The following is a 20362-nucleotide window of genomic DNA, read 5'->3' on the forward strand; positions in this document are numbered from 1 at the left end:
AGACCAGCATGAGGTTAACATCTAGAACATCGGACACCAGGCAGTGGGTAGCCCTGTAGGTAAGTGGAGAGTACCTTCCGGGAAAGGCACCAGGAGGCAGTAAGCTGTGAGGTCTCCATCAGCACAGCCACCCTCAGGGTCACCCTGCAGTAGGCATATCACAGTGCTCTAGAAGAAAACAAGTAGGATTCGAAGTCCAATAAACCCAGTCCAAATCCTTTCTCCTCCTCCAGCTCTAGGACTGTGGGCACCAGAGAGAGTTACTCAGCCTCTCTGTGCTTCGTGTTTCTCGTTTGTGCAATAGGAATGTTAATATTTATCTCAAAGAGCTCTGTGAAGAGTAAATGTACCAAGAATATAAAACACTCTGCATAGGTCGTTTTTGCTCAATTAATGGTAGTGACCACCATTGGCAAGTGACAAGCACCAAGTCACAGGGACTGGGGTTCAAGAATGGGACCTGTGGTGGGAGCACATTGATGGTGGTAAGGTAGGTCTCCAGACTCACAGTAAGTAGGGACCCAATCACATACCAAGTACCAAGACAGAGATTCAAGCAAGAAGAATAAGGGATGCAGCTCCAAAGGCTGGATACATGTTGGGGCCTTGGTCTCAAGGCACCCAGCAAGAGCCTGGTCACTTTTTTTTTTTTTTTTAATTTATTTTTGGCTGCATTGGGTCTTCGTTGCTGCACACGGGCTTTCTCTAGCTGCGGTGAGTGGGGGCTACTCTTTGCTTTGATGCGCGGGCTTCTTATTGCGGTGGCTTCTCTTGTTGCCGAGCACGGGCTCTAGGCACGCGGGCTCAGAAGTTGTGGCACGTGGGCTCAGTAGTTGTGGCTGGCAGGCTCTAGGAGCGCAGGCTTGGTAGTTGTGGTGCATGGGCTTAGTTGCTCCACGGCATGTGGGATCTTCCCAGACCAGGGCTTGAACCCATGTCCCCTGCATTGGCAGGCGGATTCTTAACCACTGCGCCACCAGGGAAGCCTGAGCCTGGTCACTTTTAACAAAGGTTAAAATCAGAATATAATCTGCGGCAAACTAATGTGATACCAAGCTTCTGCCCTGGTAGACCAGGGGCAGAGATGGTCCCGGAGACTAGGGTAGGTCGAAGTTGCTAACTGGGCGGACCCCCAGCAGGGCAGACGGAAGAGCTCAGGGAGCAGAGTAACTAGCACGTTATTACAGAAATTATCTTTTTGGCTCTATTAATTCTCCGTTTCTAAGTATTGATAAATAATTTGAAAATGCCAAATATAATGGAAATTTTCTAGTTTAGCCTATAAAGCCTAAAGCTTACTATAGAATGTAAGCAGCAATTTGTTTTACCATTTTATTTTCAGCTCATATGTTATTTCAGAGCTGATCAAAGGCATTGGTTGCAAAGTATAAAATAAATCACACTTCTAAATAAACCACTAAATAGTGTTAAATTGATTTAAGTGATTTTCGGAATATTAATATTTCAAACATCTCTGTCCCAAGCCTCTTTACAACTACCTATAGCAATAATAACTACCATTTCATTCTACCATTCTTCATCTTATAATACTACATAGTAAACTGTGTAAAAAGAACATTGTTTTTTAGCACTGGAAGAGAAATGTAGGATTTCAGCTGTTTATTTACGTTTAACTATCTTGAATTTTATTCAGTCAATAAAAGTATACTCGATTAATGCATTTCTTATACTCTTTGCCTAGGTTGAGGTTCTAGAGTGCCATGTTTGTTTTTCATTATTAAAGAAAACTTTGCCTTCCACTCCCATTCCTTTGCGGTAAATTTGATTTTAAGCAGCATGTATTTCAGAGTTAGTCTCAGTCTTGAGAAATTTTCCAGCCACAAAATTATGCATCTTTGGCTTATCTAAAAATATGGTTTAAATTGCACACATGATTTTCCTAGAATTTTTTTAATATATACGGAAGAAAAACCGGTATCTGCAGTGTTAAATGGAATGTCAATGAATATCCCTCAGTGGGAGGTTTGGACACCAAAGCGTCCCACGCATACACTTTGGTGGTAGAGTCACCTGGGCGGCACAGTGTGACAGCCAGCGATGTGAGCAAAGACACGCCGGTGATGAAAGCAGCCACCAGACGGCTGCATCACGGTGCACGCATTCAAAGGTATTTCTGAACCGCACGCATTTGTACTTACCTGGGTCCCCAGCCTTACCCTGGGCCACCATCCTTTTCTTCTCTGCCTCCAAATGTCTCCCCTTTTTTTCTTTTTGTACTTCAGCAACCTCCCTTTTCCTTTTCAAGTCCCCTGCATCTGCTTGTGTGTCAGTGTGCCCTACTGCCTCTCGGCTTGCTGAGGAATCCTGGCGTCCTCCCTGCCTCTGCTCAGCCCTGTCACCCGCCTGTCACTGCTCCGCGCTCTGTGCCACGCTGGCTTGTTTTGTCAATAACCATTTATTTGTTGCTGGAATAGTAGCAGCCATTACATCTGACCTCCCTGTTTCATCAATTATGGATAGATTATTGGATGTGAACATCTGCAAAAGCTTGCTGTTGAACTCACCTCCTGGCTAGGATTAGATAAAGTACTAAACTGTTGTTTATTGTCAGGCCAAAACTCTACTGGGAAGGCAGGGAATTCCAAGAGAAGCAGAGCCCCATCCGAAGTACCCAAAACCGTTTCATATTGCCAGCATTTCCCCTAAGATTCCAGCGATTTATTATTTACACTTATTAGTCGTCGTTATAACCTACTTGATAAAAGCTCTTGGCAGGCTTCGCATTTCCCGTCATTGTCACATCTGTCAGAATGGAAATGACTCATAAATTGTTTTCTTGTCTCGTCTATCATGGTGAAAGGGTAATAGATGACACTTCCTCTGTGTTCAAGCCTTCAGAGGAAGACTTTCCTACCATGTTTTATTTTAAAGAAACATTTTCGCGCAGCCAGTTATGAAAGCATTACATCGTGGACCTAAATTAGGGTTTACCGAGTTTACCAGAATAATGGCCTGTGGTGGAAAGGATATCAAATTGTACAGACACAATATGCTCAAAATGTTTTTCAAGGCTTTTATGGATTTCTGAGAAGGGGGAAACAAAATGAAATTTTATTGAATCCTGCCTTAAATGAGGAAGAAATCTAGTAAGAGGGATTATGAATAGATGATGGCTTTACCGCCAGGGGAAAGACACATCTCCTAGTGGTAATTGGTTCATGCAGAAATATAGAAATTTTCACAGGATTAGTGTTTATTAAAACCTTCTAGATCGTCACTCGCTAGTATAGAACCCTCCTTGATCCTTCCCTGCGGAACCAGAAACCGTTTTGTGCAAAATGGTCCAATGGGAGGAGGTTGCTAAGTGGCCATTTCACGAGAAGTGGAGGAGCTTGGTGTGTTGCCGAGCTAGTGGCTTTTCACTCTCCGTATTAACTTGTTGCTTGTGAAGGTAGAAACTGTAGTTGCTCACCATTCTAGATTAAAAGAGAGAAAAAAACTCTTTTATATTTCTTCCAAAGACAGGAAGAATTACTGCTCAAGATGCCATGACGAATCTAACATAATTTCAACCTCTGATCTGCATGTACTCACTGAGCATAATGCCACATGGGCTCGTAATGGGGGAAAGCTATTTATTTGGGAATGTGACTGGATGAAACAGGCACACATTTAGATGGGGGGGGGGGTTCTTATGTCATTTTAAAATGTCATTTAGGCACTTCCCTGGCAGTCCAGTGGTTAGGACTCCACACTTTCACTGCCGTGGCCCTGGAACTAAGATCCCGCAAGCCACGCGGCGCGGCCCCTCCCCCAAAAAGTGTCATTTATGTCTTCCTTTAGGAATCTGGCTTGTTTGCTGGTACTTGAACTCTCTAGGATGGCTGTTAACTGAAAATGTTCACATACTTTCCAGTTGCCATAGTTTTAAAGTGCCATCTTTTTTCCTTTATTGAGATATAATGCAAAACATTATGTAGTATAATTAATATATAACAAGCTCTAACATACATTATATGTAATAATATTATATAATACTTGATTTATGAGCTTAATTTCCTTTAAGCCAAATAAATAGTTATATATAATAGTATATTATGTAATACAACAGCTCATTATATCCACATTAATGCTTCTGCAGGTACTTTACCACCAGCACCTTCCAAAAGCTCTACCATATTCATTCAACAATATTCTATGTTAACGTAAGACTAGGAGCTAGGGGTGCAATGGAGAGCAAAACACATGTGGTTCCTGATCTCGTGGCAGCTACGATCTAATTGGAGAGAGATAAATATTATTAAGCAGATACATGCGGTGCTTTGCTAAGCGGTGGAACAGCACAGAGAAGTGGTCGGTGTGGTGGAGGCCTGGGGAGCGCGGGACAGGCACTGGAGGAGCCGGGCGTGAAATAAGAAAGAGCAATGCAGGCAGAGGGGCGTGGAAGTGGAGAGAACTGAGTTTATTCCTGACAGTGGGAGGTCTATGTGGCTAGAGGGAGGTTCCCAGAGTCCTGCCCATTCCAGCAAGCCATAATTGTTGCCGTTTCTGCATGGACAAAGTGACCATACATGTTTGGTCAGATTAGATTTGACTGGCGCTTCATTTGATCCCGTTTGCCATCACCATCTTTAGTCTCCATAAGTAACAGAGAACTGAAATTACTGATAATGTTATCATAGGCGTAATAGAGTCACTCGTCACACTCACTTTTCATCCTCCCATAAACATAATCAAGTGGAATTGGAGACTTTCTTAGTTTAAAAAACTATGCAAACCTTTTCCCCCCAAATCTTTTCTGACAATGAGATCTCTAATCATTTTATATAACCTGTGTCTCTCGCCATAGAAGGAATCCACCCGTATTGTCTTTCACTGACAAACATGGAAGGGGAAAAGGCTTGAAGTTACGTCCTTGCCACTTTAGCTCTAGAGAACCCTTTTATTTCTCCCTTGAAGAAATATTTATATTTTGTTAGAAGGCCCTATTTTTTTTTCTTGGCAAATACTGAGGATTTTTGAATAAGAAGTGTAATTGAAATAATATTTTTTAAGATGCTAAACTAATTTTTAAAAACTGTCCCCCAAGTTTTGTTGCCTCATAACTCTCAATCCAGAGAATCAATTGCGTGCATTGCATCAGTGGGTACAATAGAGAATAAAGTCAATGTTCAATTTGGAATTTCAAGTTCAAATGGGTTTTTTTGGTTCGGTTTTAGGGGCTTTTATTTTGTTTTTTGGTTCAGAGCAAGGCAATATCTACCAAGTTAGGTTTTCGTGAAAAAAAAAAAAAAGATTTCTATATCCTAAATCTTCCTTTTTGTATCAAGGATGAAACTTGGGATTCAAGGCAGAATAAAAGGGCCCTCTAGAGCTAAAACTTCTCCGTTTTTTTCTTTGGGTGCAAGAAAGAGATTCATTCAGATTACCTCAGGCAAGGGGATTGATTGCAAAGATTCCTGTGGCCATGAGGGAGATCATGGCCCATGAGTACCCAGGATGAGCAGACAGTTGGGCTTCATAAACTGAAAGACTCCTGGGAACTGGAGGAGCCCTGGGAGAAGAGGGGCTGAGTTTCCCTATTATCTCCTCAGCAGTAGCCGTCAGTCTGACCCACTCTGTTGACATAACTTGATCACGCTCTTGGTGGTCTTTGAGCACCTTCTCTCTTTTGCCATTACCAACTCCTCAACGGGTCTGGATTTCCTAAGAGAACGTGATTGAACTAACTAATCACTCTACTCTTCCACTGAATATTTTCATGCCAGACCACTGCACAGATGACCGAACTGCCTTTGGGCACCGGCCTTCTAACAAAATATAAAGCAAAACCTCCTATGGATTTCCCTTGCAGGAGATTAAGGGCAGGGAAATTTTCTTTTCAAGGACCTGTAAATATAACTCACACCATGATTGGGCTGCACAGGATAAATGTTTGCATGCTTTCTGATTCAAAGTATAGAAAATAGTCGAGAATTAGAATAGAAATTCTTCATGAATATGTCCCTTGTTAACATAGTATACAAGTATAATGACCAATTTAGAAAATGGCAGTATTAAGCAAGATGTTCCAATTTACTACTGAGGAAACTTTGTTTTTAACTGTAAGTGGAATTCTATTTCATTGTTTTGGGGTTTGAGAGGCATCTCTATATTGAATGTGTAGAGAGAGAGTTTTTGCTGAAAGAAAATTCTTGGAAATTTTTGAGATATATTTCTATCCTTACAGCTTTTGAAAATACAATGTAAACTCCTACTGTGTGAGAGATTAACTAGCAGTTCTAATTTAGTTTATGAATTTAAGGATAACCTTGAATTTTCATCACATTTTTAAATATTTCAGGCTGTAAAAAAATTGCTATTTTTGAAGAGCACAGATCATTGCATTTGTAACAATTGGTATTTAATATGAACCAAAAGCTTTGTAGATTTAGCTCTCCTTGTTATCACCTATTGCATGGTAGGGACATTTTTTTAAAGCAGTTCATTAAGAATATGCAAGCTTTTTCAAATGAGGGGGAAGGCTGAAAATAAAATTTCAACTGAATGAAATGACTCATCATTTTGTTTCTCATGTTTTAAAAAGTATTTTTAAACATAAAATAAATTCATCAGGGATTTTTAAAGCCAAAGATAAACGATTGAAAATAATTAGGGCATATCTTCAATTAGTAAATATAGCCATGTAGAGTCTAAAATCAAAATCATATTTTTGGAAGGGAGAATTCTAGATCATTTGGTCCTGCCCCTTTGTCTTTCAGTCTTCAAAACTGAAGCTCAAGTTAACCAAGTGACCTGTCCGAGGTCACACCCTGAGCTCATGGCAAAAGAGAAGTGAGAGCTCATATCTTTTAACACTCAGTTCTTTCTGCGCTGGACTATTCAGCCCTCACTTTATGTGTCAGGTGATGTAAACAGTCCAAATGATGAGTAATGCATTTCAGGGAGAAAGAGTACACTGTCCCAATGATCAGTGTAAATAGCAAGGCAAGACTACTCCTAACTTAAGGATATAGTTTCAGCAGAATGCAAAATATATAACTACTTTCATGTGTTATTGTTTGCAGAGCTGCACACTTCACTGTCCTCAGTGTTCATTCAATATAACATATTTGTAGCAAAAGATTACTGTATTTATCACATGTCAGATACTATGCCTTCACAGAAAGCGTATAAGAGCCTTTAAGTGATGGGAAACCAGTTCTGTTTACCCGTTTCTATCATCTTCTCCCATTGCCTATTCCTGGCTCTAGTAAAATGCTCTGAATGCTGTTGCTACCCAGTCTGGTCCTCAGCCTGTTACTGCAGGGCTTGTCAGAAATCATTAGCCACTGATTTCTTTGACTAATGTTGCAGTTGATTGTCTGAATCATGTTCAGACGCTGTAAATGAGGCAGAAACATCCTTTCTGCTCACCAACTGTGAAATGGCTAAAGGGGGTTAGATTGCCAGAAATCAGAATAAATGTATTTCCGATAAGATTTGACAATGATTTCAAGCTCAAGATGGCAAACTTGATTTTTTTATTTCTATATTTCTTATTTCACAAGAATAAATCTGTATCATTGCCTTTTCCTCCTCAAAGTAATGCACTGTATTGAGCTCAGTGCTGAACCTTTGTTATGAAATGGCACAGTTTGGGGTTTGTGTAGGGATTGTATAACAAAGTGTTAGCTCTGCTGCCTTTTTATGGTGGGCAAGGAAGAAAGAGATAAAAAACGCACCCTAGGCAATGGACTCATAACTTATTTACAGATAAGTCCGAGGGATGCCCCTTATGGTTTTATAGATGTATTTTGGTCCAGGTGGCTTTATTTAAACTCTTCTAGAACTCTTAGACTTGTAGACAAAATTAGAAATAAAACGTTCAAATGTAGTGCAGCTGCTGGAGTTTCATTCTCACATGTTTCAGAGCATCCTGGATGCCTCTATAAGTTTGGATGCTTTGAGGAGGAAAAACAGCTTTCTTTCAGTATTGGAAGAGCTGTCACATGGAGGAAGGATGCACTCATCTTGTCCCACAAAACACAACCTTGGCTAGCAGGCAGAGTTACAGATTTTGCTTCCACTTAACCAATAGATTTTTCACATAACTCTCCAATGATTGAGTGGTCTCACAAGAGGATAGTTTCCCATCAGGAAAATTGTTCAAGAAAAGGCTTCATGAGGATTTCTTTTTTTTTTTTTTTTGCGGTACGCGGGCCTCTCACTGCTGTGGCCCCTCCCGTTGCGGAGCACAGGCTCCGGACGCGCAGGCTCAGCGGCCATGGCTCACGGGCCCAGCCACTCCGCGGCATGTGGGATCCTCCCGGACCGGGGAACGAACCCGCGTCCCCTGCATCGGCAGGCGGACTCTCAACCACTGCGCCACCCGGGAGGCCCCATGAGGATTTCTTAACAGCAACGCTATTCACATTTGGAGCTGGATCATTCTTTTTTATGGGGGGGATATTGTGTGAATTGTAGGCTATTGGGCAGCATCCCTGGCTTCTCCCAATGACGACAACCTAAAATGTCTCCAGACATTCCCAAGTATCCCCAGGAGGCAAAATCGCCCCCATGTGAGAACCAATAGGTTAGATGGTTAGATAAGCACTCGGGGAAACTAAGCACTTGCTTCATTCAAATCCTTGGTAAGTACTTTTAAATTCCTCATCTTAGTGGAAACTTATAACATCATTTCAAGGTAGACTTTACTCATTTTCATTTTACACCCGAGGAAATAAACTCACAGACATTAAATCACTTGACATATGTCACTCAGCTCGGTAGTGAGCCTGCCTGAATCAAAAGCCTACGATATTTGGAGAAACTTTGAACACCCAGAGGGAGATTTGATTAATTTTCCCATAAGGCCCTTCCAAAGCCTGGTCTATGCCCTCAGAGTAGGGGTCCCTACTGATTTCAAGTATTAAATTAACAAAGGAAGAGAGCCATGGGAGGAGGGTAGTAAGTGGAGAAAGGAATTTACATAGAAAAAAATACGAAAAATATGAAATAAAAGTAGAATTGGAGTTTACAGAAAATTTTCAAAAACGACAAAATTTCCATCTCAAATAGGCTAGATGCTGTAACTTATTTTATATGATATTTTCCATGGGTTATTTTCCTACAGAAACAATGGCAGTTCGGGTCACCAGCCAGAGCGCAGAGACCCATTTAAACTTCACGTCACTGATCTGTATTAGTTTGAGTTGTTCGTGCTCTGTGCTATGCCTGAAGGAGAAATAAAAGTATTTCCTCTCCTTTTCCTAGGCATGAGAATAACTCTGCATAAAATGTGGAAAACTTGGAATGTTGGGAAACAAGGCAGCCAACTGCACCACCTTACATGTGGCATTTTTCACCAAACACGTTGAGCTGCCTAGAAAGCAGAAAAGACAAAAACTATGAATAAAAATGTCCTGCAAAAGACTGCTTTTATGTACATGTAGAATAAAGGATGAAAGTGAAGGACCTGCCTTACCTTCAAAACAATAGTCAAATTCTTTCTTTGTCATCAGAAAGATAAATTGCAGCTTGAAAGTTTGTCACTTCATACCATCAGTTAAAACTGTGATTAGTTAGTGGATGTTACTAGAAAAAACATTCTATGCAGGAACCTTAAAGCAAACTTTTCTATTGGTCATTGTTGCTACTATGTACCTGGGAAAGCTTTTTTTCCTCATTGTATCACCCATTCCTGTCTCCAGTCCTTGGCTTAAGCTCCAGGAGGGACCCAATTCTATCATTCCTTTAAAATGCAGATTGTTTCCCTTTCTATAGGAAGCCTTTCCCCATTGTATTTTCTTCATTGCTCTTATTACTATTTGAGATTTATTCATTTATTTATTTAATTACAAATTATCTCCCCATCACCTAAATACAATGTAGACTGCATGGGGGCCAGGGATTCGCTGCTATATCATTAGCACCTAGAACAAAGCTTGGCCCATAGAAAACACTCAGTATTTGTTGAATGAGTTAAAAAAATTTTTAGCTCTTTATGCAGGCTTATAGCACTATATAGTTTCTGCATCTGTATGTCTTATTGCCTTAGATAGTAAGGTCTTTAAGAGTAGGGATATATCTCTATCCGGAAAAGATGAAAAGTCTAATTCAAAAAGATACATGTACCTCAATGTTCATAGCAGCACTATTTACAATAGCCAAGACATGGAAGCAACCTAAATGTCCATTGACAGATGAATGGATAATGAAGATGTGGTATATATACAATGGAATACTACTCAGCCATAAAAATTACGTGTGTGTGTGTGTGTGTGTGTGTATATACACACACACACACACACACACACACACACATAATTTTATCCCGCAGTCACATCTAATGATGGAATGGAATGTACTGGAAGAGTTCTTTGCATAATACATTGGTTCTGAAGGCTAAGCATTATGAAAAAAGTGGTAACAAGAGGGAATGAAAATAGCATGTAGTTATCGTTTCACGGAACGGTGACTTACAAATGCCTGATTTTCACGTCTGCTGCTTCACATTTCCCTCCTCCCTGTTTTCATCTCTTCCACACCACCGTGATAAGGAACATTGTGGAAAAGCATGTGGAGCGTCTAGAAAATCTGAAGGCACAGAAGTAGACCCCAAAGGAGGTTATAAAAATCAGTACCTGCTTAAGGGATCATATCATAAGGTGGAATTTCAAGACAAGGCTGGCCTTTTTTTAATAACCTTTGCCCCAAATTATCCTGCCAGACACTATCTGAATTGTTTCATTTCCCTTTGTTAGACTGCAAAACACTCCTCCCAGAAGAAATAATTGGGACCTACAAAGCATCCTCTTTTTATTTTTTTTTATTTTTTATTTTTAGCATCCTCTTTTTAAAACAACAACTTCTTCTGGGAGGATTAATGATTTTTGAGTCATTCATACCAAAGTATAAATTTGTTTAATCAACTACTATTCTTCTGTCACTTAACTGAGGAAATTTCCCTGGGGAGATACAAACACACAAGGTAGGGGAGGTGTAACAAAAGGGAAGAGGTCAGATGCCAAGTTATTTCAGAATTTTTCCCAAGGCAGACCTTTCTTTAACCTAAGGAAAAGAGAAAAAAATTTTTTCCATCTATCTCTCTTCTAAGCAGCAAACATATTAAAAATTAATTGAGAAGGGGTAGTATGAGAGATCATTGTAGTGATAGAACTTTTCTATATCTTGACTGTGGTGGTGGTTACGTGAATATATACATGTGATGAAATGGCATAAAATTAACATGCCATGTGTGCATGCGTGGGTGCACACACACACACACACAGACACGAGTGTGTGTAAAACTGGTGAAATAAGGTGGGTGGATTGTGAATTCCCTGGTTGTGATATACTATAGCTGTGCAAGATTTAACCACTGGGAAAAGCTAGCTGAAGGATATATGAGCATGCTCTGTATTGTTTCTTACAATTGCATATGAATCTACAATTATCTTAAAATTAAAAAAAGGTTTAAAACAAATGAAGGGGACAGTGTTTTCTTATAATGGCTGGCTGGGCAGAGGGGTAGGGAGAGAATTCCATCTAATTTGGGAAAAGTAGGCCAGGAGTGATCATCATCATAGTAGTTTAAAGTAAGTTTCAGTTTTGAAAGCAAATATGAGGGCCATGATTTCTGGAATTTCTTCTGTTTTAATGTCTAAAATAAAGGGACTCTAAGAGAGGAACTGCAGTGGAGTAGGGAATGGGAAAATAGTGGAAGACAAGAAGGGGCATCAATATCAGATAGTTCATTTTCTTTTGTTCCAAGGTGCCCTGATCATTGGAAATCCTAAAGATGTAGAAGAAAGAAAACAACTGGGTGTCTGATATTATTAGACATAGTAATGCGTTCTTACGTTTCCTGCCTTAAAGGTGCTCAGGCACAGAATTTATTCTTATAATCTTCCGGGGGGACCAGGCTCCTTTTCTATTCTCTTTCTCAATCTCTCTAGATATAGATATAGATATAGTCTAATATTCGTGTATATCTATCTATGTAAACACAACATATATATATAAATATATATATATATATACACCACTCACTTACTTGACCGATGACAATCTTGACTTAAATCCAATGTGTCCTTGAAGGCTATTGCAGCAAAATGAATTAATGATCCTTAAAATTTGATTTTACAGCAAACAATTCTTCAAAGAACTTGTAGCATATTGCCAGCATTATTCTTTTGCACACTCTCATTTTTTATGTTAAGTGTTCTACTGGTAACCAATAGAAATTATCTCATTTTAAGAACCTGGATTTTATTTGAAAATATCTTTTCAAGTTGATCAGTTTTATTTCAGTGGGAGGATAAAGTCCATTGCCTTTAAAACTTCTAGTACAATAGCTTTCAAAACTTCATCTCCATTATTCAGGGAAATCATTGGAGCAATGTGATTGAGTAGCCACAAAGCACTCAATTTTTATTAGGTACATGAACTGACTTTTCCAACTTCGGTAATCTTGTAATCATGCTCATTGAAATTGACATAGTAGCACGCTTAAGCAGTGTTTTCCTTGGTCTTTTGACAAAGATTGATTAAGTTCATTGTCCATAAAATTTAAGGATATATAATGAATTTTGAACTCATCAAAATATTTTTCACCTGAGGTTCTTTTTTTCTCTCCTCTTATCTCTGATTTGCAATGACAGAATTTAACCTTCCACACCCTGGATTTGTTTCCAACATATTGCATGCCACAGGGGTGTTCAGTCAAGTACAGTGGATCCCTCAGATTTCCACACTGTATTTTTTCACTTAAAGTAATCTTTGTAAAGAAGATTCCTATTTGTCTGATGATTCAAGTTGATCAATATTTATTAATTTGTAAATTATACCTTAATTAAAAAGCAGGTAACATAATTTACCGTAAGGTCAATATAAAACATCTTTATTTTCTACACAATTTGGGTTTTTTGAGATATTTAATATTCATGCTTTTTAAAATTGAAGTATAGTTGACTTACAATATTTTGTTAGTTTCAGGTGTATAGCAAAGTGATTCAGTTATATATATTTTTTCAGATTATTTTCCATTATAGGTTATTACACCTATCTATTTTATATATAGTAGTGTGTATCTGTTAATCCCATACTCCTAATTTATCCCTCCCTTTCCTCTTTGGTAACTATAAGTTTGTTTTCTGTGTCTGTTTCTATTTTGTATATAGATTCTTTTGTATTATTTTTTAGATTTCACATATAAGTGATATCACATAATATTTGTCTTTGTTTGACTTATTTCACTTAGTTTGATAATCTCTAGGTCCACCCATGTTGCTACAAATGGCATTATTTCATTCTTTTTATGGCTGAGTAATATTCCATTGTATATGTATACCACATCTTCTTTATCCACTCATCTGTTGATGGACATTTAGGTTGCTTCCATATCTTGGCTATTGTAAATAGTGCTGCTGTGCACATTGGGGTGCATGTATCTTTTTGAATTAGAGTTTTTTTTTCTTTTCTGGATATTTGCCCAGGAGTGGGATTGCTGGATCATATGGCAACTCTATTTTTAGTTTTTTGTTTTTTATTGGGGGACGGTTGCTTTACAATGTAGTGTTAGTTTCTGCTGTACAGCAAAGTGAATCAGCTATATGTATACATATATCCCCTCTTTTTTGGATTTACAAAAAACGAATCAATTTACATTCCCACCAACAGTTATTTTCTACACAATTTGTAATCTCGTTATTTTTCCACTTACTTGTACATTTTTTTTCCTTTCTCTTTTAACACTATCCTTCCTACTTCCCTTAGGTTGGACTACACAATTCACCAATCTGCTGAGTCTCGTCTTGTGTTCCCCTTATGATTTTACCTGAGTTGGCTCTCTCCAGTCAGAGCTCACATTCCTGAGGAGCAGAGGCCCTGTCTTTGATTTAGATGAGCTCCCCTGTAGCATTTTCAAGGTTCTCAGTACTGACTTCATGAGCAGTAGTCCCCCCTTACCTGTGTTTTCACTTTCCGAAGTTTCAGTTACCCACGGTCAACCGAGGTCTGAAAATATTAAATGGAAATTTCCAGAAATAAACCATTCGTAGGTTTTAAATTGTACAGTGTTCTAAGTAGCATGATGAAATCTTGTGGCTTCCATCCTGATCCATCCCGGACGTGAATCATCCCCTTGTCCAGCATATCCCGACCATTAGTCACTTAGTAGCCATCAAGGTTACTGGGTTATTGTTGAGATATCATAGTGCTTGTGTTCAGATAACCCTTATTTTACTTAATAACGGTCCGAAAGTGCAAGGCGAGTGATGCTGGCAATTTGGATATGCCAAAGAAGAGCCCAGAGTGCTTCCTTTAAGTAAAAAGGTGAAAGTTCTCAACTTAGGAAGGAAAGAAAAAATATTGTATGCTGAGTTTGCTAAAATCTATAGTAAGAACGAATCTTCTATCTGTGAAACTGTGAAGAAGGAAAAAGAAATTCATGCTAGTTTTGCTGTCACACCTCAAACAGCAAGTTATAGCCACAGTGTGTGATAAGTGCTTAGTTAAGATGCAAAATACATTAAATTTGTAAGATATTTTGAGAAAGAGTGACCACATTTACATAACTTTTATTACAGTATATTGTTATGATTGTTCTATGTTATTGTAAGTTATAGTTGTTAACCTCTTACTGTGCCTAATTTATAAATTAAACTTTATCATAGGTATGTATGTACAGGAGAAAGCATAGTATATGTCCAAGATTTCAGGCATCCACTGGTGGTCTGGGAATGTAGCCCCCGTGGATATGGGGGGGGTCCAGTGTAATTGATTATTTCCCTATTGGGCCAGTAGTGAACTATGTTCTTCCCACTGCCTATATATTTCCTGTTTTTAGGTAAAGCATGTAAGCTGAGAGAGGCACTCTCTCAAGTCACAAATAAAATGTGTCGCCTTTACTCTGAGGAGGGAACTCTCCAGGAGCTCTTCACTGATGGCTGGTTAACAGAGTCCCAGAAACTTCTCATCCCAGGTTCAAATAGAACTCTGTATCATCTCACAGCAGCCTCATAACAACTCTCAGAGGGAGGTTTTCTTCTTTGCTTCGAGGAAAGCCTCTCAGGGAGATTTCTTGGGCCAGGTGTGTTGGGTGTGGTAGAATTAGGTCTTGAATCCAAGTCTTCTTGCTCTAAGTTGGGCGTTCATTTCAGGAAACCCCATCGGGTTCCATGAGGAAGCTTCTGTAGAATCAAGTCCAAGGCCAAAACCAGAAGCCCAGGCTGAGCTGGTATTTGCTCCTTGATTCTATCGAAGCTTCCTCATGGAAACTGCCCTCCTAACCATGGTCCAAGGAGTCACAGCCCTAAGATAATGTTGGGTACTTCTGGATGCTACTGTACTGCTTCCGGGTTCATGGTGGCCAGGGGTGTGGGAGAGTGGTGCAGAGGAAGCACAGCTGAAGCCCTGGAGATACCTGTTTTCAGCTAATTCACACAGCCGCATCAGTGCAAACCTCTGTACCACTAGACTATAAATGCCTCGAAGGTTTGCAAGCATACTCTCTTCTCTTTAAGATTTCCTAGGGTTTAACACATTGGCACACAGTAACAATATTTACTGAAAAATGAACTATTTTTGACACAAAATATATAATATTCAATCTTTAAGTTTCTAGAATGCCATATAAAACATATATGAACCAAAAGAGACACTTGACAGTCTCTTCCTAGATATTTTGATGTTTGGATTTAATAAGGTCTCTTACAAATTCACAAAATTCAGAGGTTCTGCCCCTTAACGCAGAAAGCTCAATGTCAAGTCATATCGGACTTAATCTGGGTGAATCAGTTTTGCACAACAGTGAAAAGAATAGTCTCAGGTTTATACAAGGCTTATTAAGAGACTTAAAAAGAAGAACCAAAATGATGAACTTTGCAGGTTTAACAGGAATTAAAATACTGGGTCAATATGTATCAGTAAGTTTTAATACCAGTATTATTTCAAGTCACTTGTAAACCACACACACACACAGACACACATACACACATAAATTAGGAGGTATCACATGGCCTCACTGAAGTTAGTTCCCAAATATTAACTTTAAGAAAGTAAAGTTGAATATCAACACCGCCTTTCATACACAAACTTTCTAAGATGCCTAATTCAGGCCGGATGTACATCCTCCCTCATGCTGACTCTCCCACTCAACGCCATCAAATGACTTTTGCTAATTTCTTCTTAGAAAATGAGCAAAAAGGATTTCCATAGAGGTCTTTGGAGATTTCCTGTGTCTTCATGTGTGTAATAGGTTGGTTCAAGTAACAATGAAGGAGGAAGAGGAAAGGGGGATTTTATTTTACATATTTTCCTTCTTCTGGCCTTTGAAAGGGAAAAAGAATAAAAAGGAAAATTATACCATGCAGATGATGTGAGTGTTAAGATCATACGTCTGGCTGTGGCAGCCGTAATCTTTTGATTATTGAAGAGATTGTTGGTAATGAAGTACATTTGTAAGAAATATTTTTAGTGTATACTGAATATGTGTACAAACTGTGAGATATGCCTCTAATAAAATGATAGAAATTGCCTGGCACATAAATTCATGCTTTTCAAACAGCTATTTATAGAAGGAAAAGTGATATTTAAGCTACCCTAGTAGACTATTATAATCTGCCTTATATTACCTAAGATAGTGGTCCCATATTTGAAAATAATGTTGTAAACCATCCAATTATTTACTCACCCCTAAGTTATATCAATTGGAAGATTTTGGATTGTTCAGGAAAAGAATTACTTTTACAAAAGTAAGACTTCGGGCTTCCCTGGTGGCGCAGTGGTTAAGAGTCCGCCTGCCGATGCAGGGGACACGGGTTCGAACCCTGGTCCGGGAAGATCCCACATGCTGCGGAGAGGCTGGGCCCGTGAGCCATGGCCGCTGAGCCTGCGCGTCCAGAGCCTGTGCTCCGCAACGGGAGAGGCCACAACAGTGAGAGGCCCGTGTACCACAAAAAAAAAAAAAAAAAAAAAAAAAAGTAAGACTTCACTGTCATGGCTCAAAGAGATCACTGCAAAACAAGTTATACTATAGATAAAAATAAACCAAACAACATGAATTTTTAATAAACAAAAAAATATTTTATGGTGATGTGAAAAACAACTATTAATTTGAATCTTTTCTGTTATGAAATGAAACATCAGTGAATCTGGTCATGTTATATGTTTAATAAGGATTCCTCTTCCCCCATAGGTCCTTAACACTTATGCTAAAATCTCTACAGACCTGGATGATGATCTCAGCCTGGGGAGAGCCTATGAAGCAACAGCCAAGGTCCTGCAGAGGTAAGTTAGCACATCCTTGTCTTGCTGTCACTGTGAATTCACTCAACTGTGAAAGACAAATTGTTTGAGGTCTGTCGCTTTCCATTACTGCCTGCTTAAATTTTAAGCAGTGCCCTTCTTAAGTGACCCTTTCATTGTAAGTTATTTTAAACCAATGTGGTATTTTTAAATATACACCTAAACTCTTCTTTGTCTTTTCCTCCTTCATGTTATTTTATTTTTGATATTCTGGAAGTTCAGTGATGACCTTGATTGAATGAGAGGGAAAAATCAGGTCACATCTCACAGGTTAAAAAGGCAGAGAGCACAGAGATACACAGTACGCTTCAGTAACTGTGGTTCACCGTAACCTTTCCAGATCTCTTCTTTGAGGCAAGTTTCCATTTTGTGCTTCAATCGTCCTTCTTCCATTAAGACATCTCTCCTTTGAGCATGTCTGGATAAACAATTGGGTGCAAAACCAATATTTCCTTTAAAACAGAAAATTGAACAAAAGTATATATGAACAATTTGTGATACAAATTTTTCCATGGAAAATATATGATATAGCCTTCACTTATTGTATTGTGATTGCTGTATACTCCATTTAATCACAGCATTATATTTAAGCCAAGATAGAGTAAGAATAAAAAAAGTTATCAAAGTTATGGCCTTGGTTTTTGGTATGTTACCTTATATCCAAGATATAGCTGTTAAATAATTTTGTAGTAGTAGTAGTAGCAATAATAATAATAATAATAAACGTAGATTGTGTCAAATTCTAATCTTCCCATTTGTATTTCAGTTGTAAACACATACAAAGTGGTGTTTTAAAAGGCAAAATTGTTATTCCAAAGGCATTTGAAATGTGTAATGCCTTGAAAGTGGATCTTCATTATGTAATTCCAATTCCAATATAATAATCATTAAATATTAAATAAATGATTAATTAAAGATCAAAACACCAACACCAATAAAATGTATAAGGTGCCCGACAAAATAAATACAATGCACTGCAGTCATCACTGGATGAACAGTAAGGCACAGACATAGTTATAAGGAGAGTACAGACATTTACTCAAGGAAGGCAGGGCCAGCCATGAGTGAAGCAAGCAACCTGTGAGTGTTGTGGTCCTTCCACATAAAGACTGATAACCATCCTGTGCATGATGAACCCAGCTATCCCTTAAACTTTTATTTTCCAAATAATCACCGGAAAGAAGCAGATGTTTGAACACGAAAAAGAGATGTATAAGGATTCAATGTAATGTCTGTTTGGAACACACCAACTCTGTGCCCTTTTATCCAGCTCATTTTGATTATTTAATTATTTGATTCTGCTGTTAACACTGCCCAGAATCAGTAGAAAGTGATTGATTTGTCTTGCTTTATAGTAGCAGACCTGGTCTAAGCCTAAACAGTTAAATAAATGCATCCCTCAACATGTTTATAAAATAATTTCCACAAAATAACATTGTGTTCCAACCTAGATAGGGAGAGAAAACTTCAGGGAAAAATGTTTTCTTTCATAAACCTGTACTGAGCACTTACTATGTCACACGACAAGTGTTGGATTTCCCCTTCGGTTACTGATAGTCTTTATAATTATTTTTGAAACTTCTGGAGACCTGAGGTTATCTTAAAATACTTCTCACCTGTTAAACCGGGGTCTCATCTGGAATATTTTAGTTTCCACTCCAGGATTTGAATTCCTGCTCTATACTGTGAAAGCTAAGGGGAAGGGTTGAATAAGTATCTTGGCAACAACAATAGCAGATAATCAAATGTTTTAATTTGGTTGCTTAAGTATTATTTTAGGTTGAGGTATGGAAAAGGATCCATATATATATATATTTTTGAAGTGTAGTTAATTTACAATGTTGTGTTATTTTCTGGTGTACAGCAAAGTGATTCAGTTATATATATACACATATATATATATTCTTTTTCATATTCTTTTCCTTTATGGTTTATTATAGGATATTGAACACAGTTCCCTGTGATGTATAGTAGGACCTTGTTGTTTATCTATTTTATATATAGTGGTTTGTATCTGCTAATCCAAAACTCCTAATTTATCCCTCCTTCCCCTTCCCCTTTGGTAATCATAAGTTTGTTTTCTATGTCTATGAGTCTGTTTCTGTTTTGTAAATAAGTCCATGTGTATCGTATTTTAAATTCCATATATAAGTGTTATCATATGATATGTCTTTCTCTGTCTGACTTACTTCACCTAGTATGGTAATCTCTAGGTCCATCCATGTTCCTGCAAACGGCATTATTTCATTCTTTTTTATGGCTGAGTAGTAGTCCATTGTGTATATGGACCACATTTTCTTTATCCATTCATCTGTTGATAGACACTTAGGTTGCTTCCATGTGTTGGTTATTGTAAATACTGCTGCTATGAACATTGGGGTGTGTGAATCTTTTCAAATTAGTGTTTTTGTATTTTTCTGATATATAACCAGGAGTGGAATTGCTGGGTCATATGGTAGTTCTATTTTTAGTTTTTTGAGAGACTTCCATACTATTTTCCACAGTGACTGCACCAATTTACATTCCCACCAACAGTGTAGGAGGGTTCCCTTTTCTCCACACCCTCTCCAGCATTTATTATTTGTAGACTTTTTAATGATGGCCATTCTGACCAGTGTGAGATGCTTGTATTTTTGATTTGAGTTTCTCTAATAATTAGCAAAGTTGAGCATCTTTTCATGCGCCTATTGGCCATCTGTACGTCTTCTTTGGAGAAATGTCTGTTTAGGTCTTCTGTCCATTTTTTGATTGGGTTGGGTTTTTTTGATGTTGAGTTGTATGAGCTGTTTGTATATTTAGGAAATTAAGCCCTTATTGGTCGCATCATTTGCGAATATTTTCTTGCAGTCCATAGGTTGTCTTCATTTTGTTTATGGTTTCATTCACTGTGCAAAAGCTTATAAGTTTAATTCGGTACCATGTGTTTAGTTTTACTTTTATTTCTTTTGTCTTGGGAGGCTGATCTAAGATAACATTTCTAGAATTCATGTCAGAGAATGTTTTATCTATGTTCTTTTCTAGGAGTTTTTTGGTGTCATGTCTTATATTTAAGTCTTTAAGCCATTTTGAGTTTATTTTTGTATATGGTGTGAGGGTGTGTTCTAACTTCACT

At 38.3% G+C, this 20362-nt stretch overlaps 1 protein-coding gene across 1 annotated transcript in view; it reads left to right on the forward strand.

Annotated features, from left to right (window-relative positions):
• The window catches only part of TTC29 (tetratricopeptide repeat domain 29), a gene marked incomplete at its 5' end in the record, with an annotated part of 250735 nt that overhangs the window by 100880 nt on the left and 129493 nt on the right, over nucleotides 1–20362 (forward strand). The window contains one exon of the mRNA XM_082838588.1: nucleotides 17141–17232. Coding sequence (XP_082694714.1) covers nucleotides 17141–17232 — 92 coding nt within the window. The remainder of the gene's footprint in view (nucleotides 1–17140; nucleotides 17233–20362) is intronic.

Source organism: Leucopleurus acutus (genome assembly GCF_964270905.1).
Source record: "Leucopleurus acutus genome assembly, chromosome: 4".
Classification (NCBI taxonomy): Eukaryota; Metazoa; Chordata; class Mammalia; order Artiodactyla; family Delphinidae; genus Leucopleurus; species Leucopleurus acutus.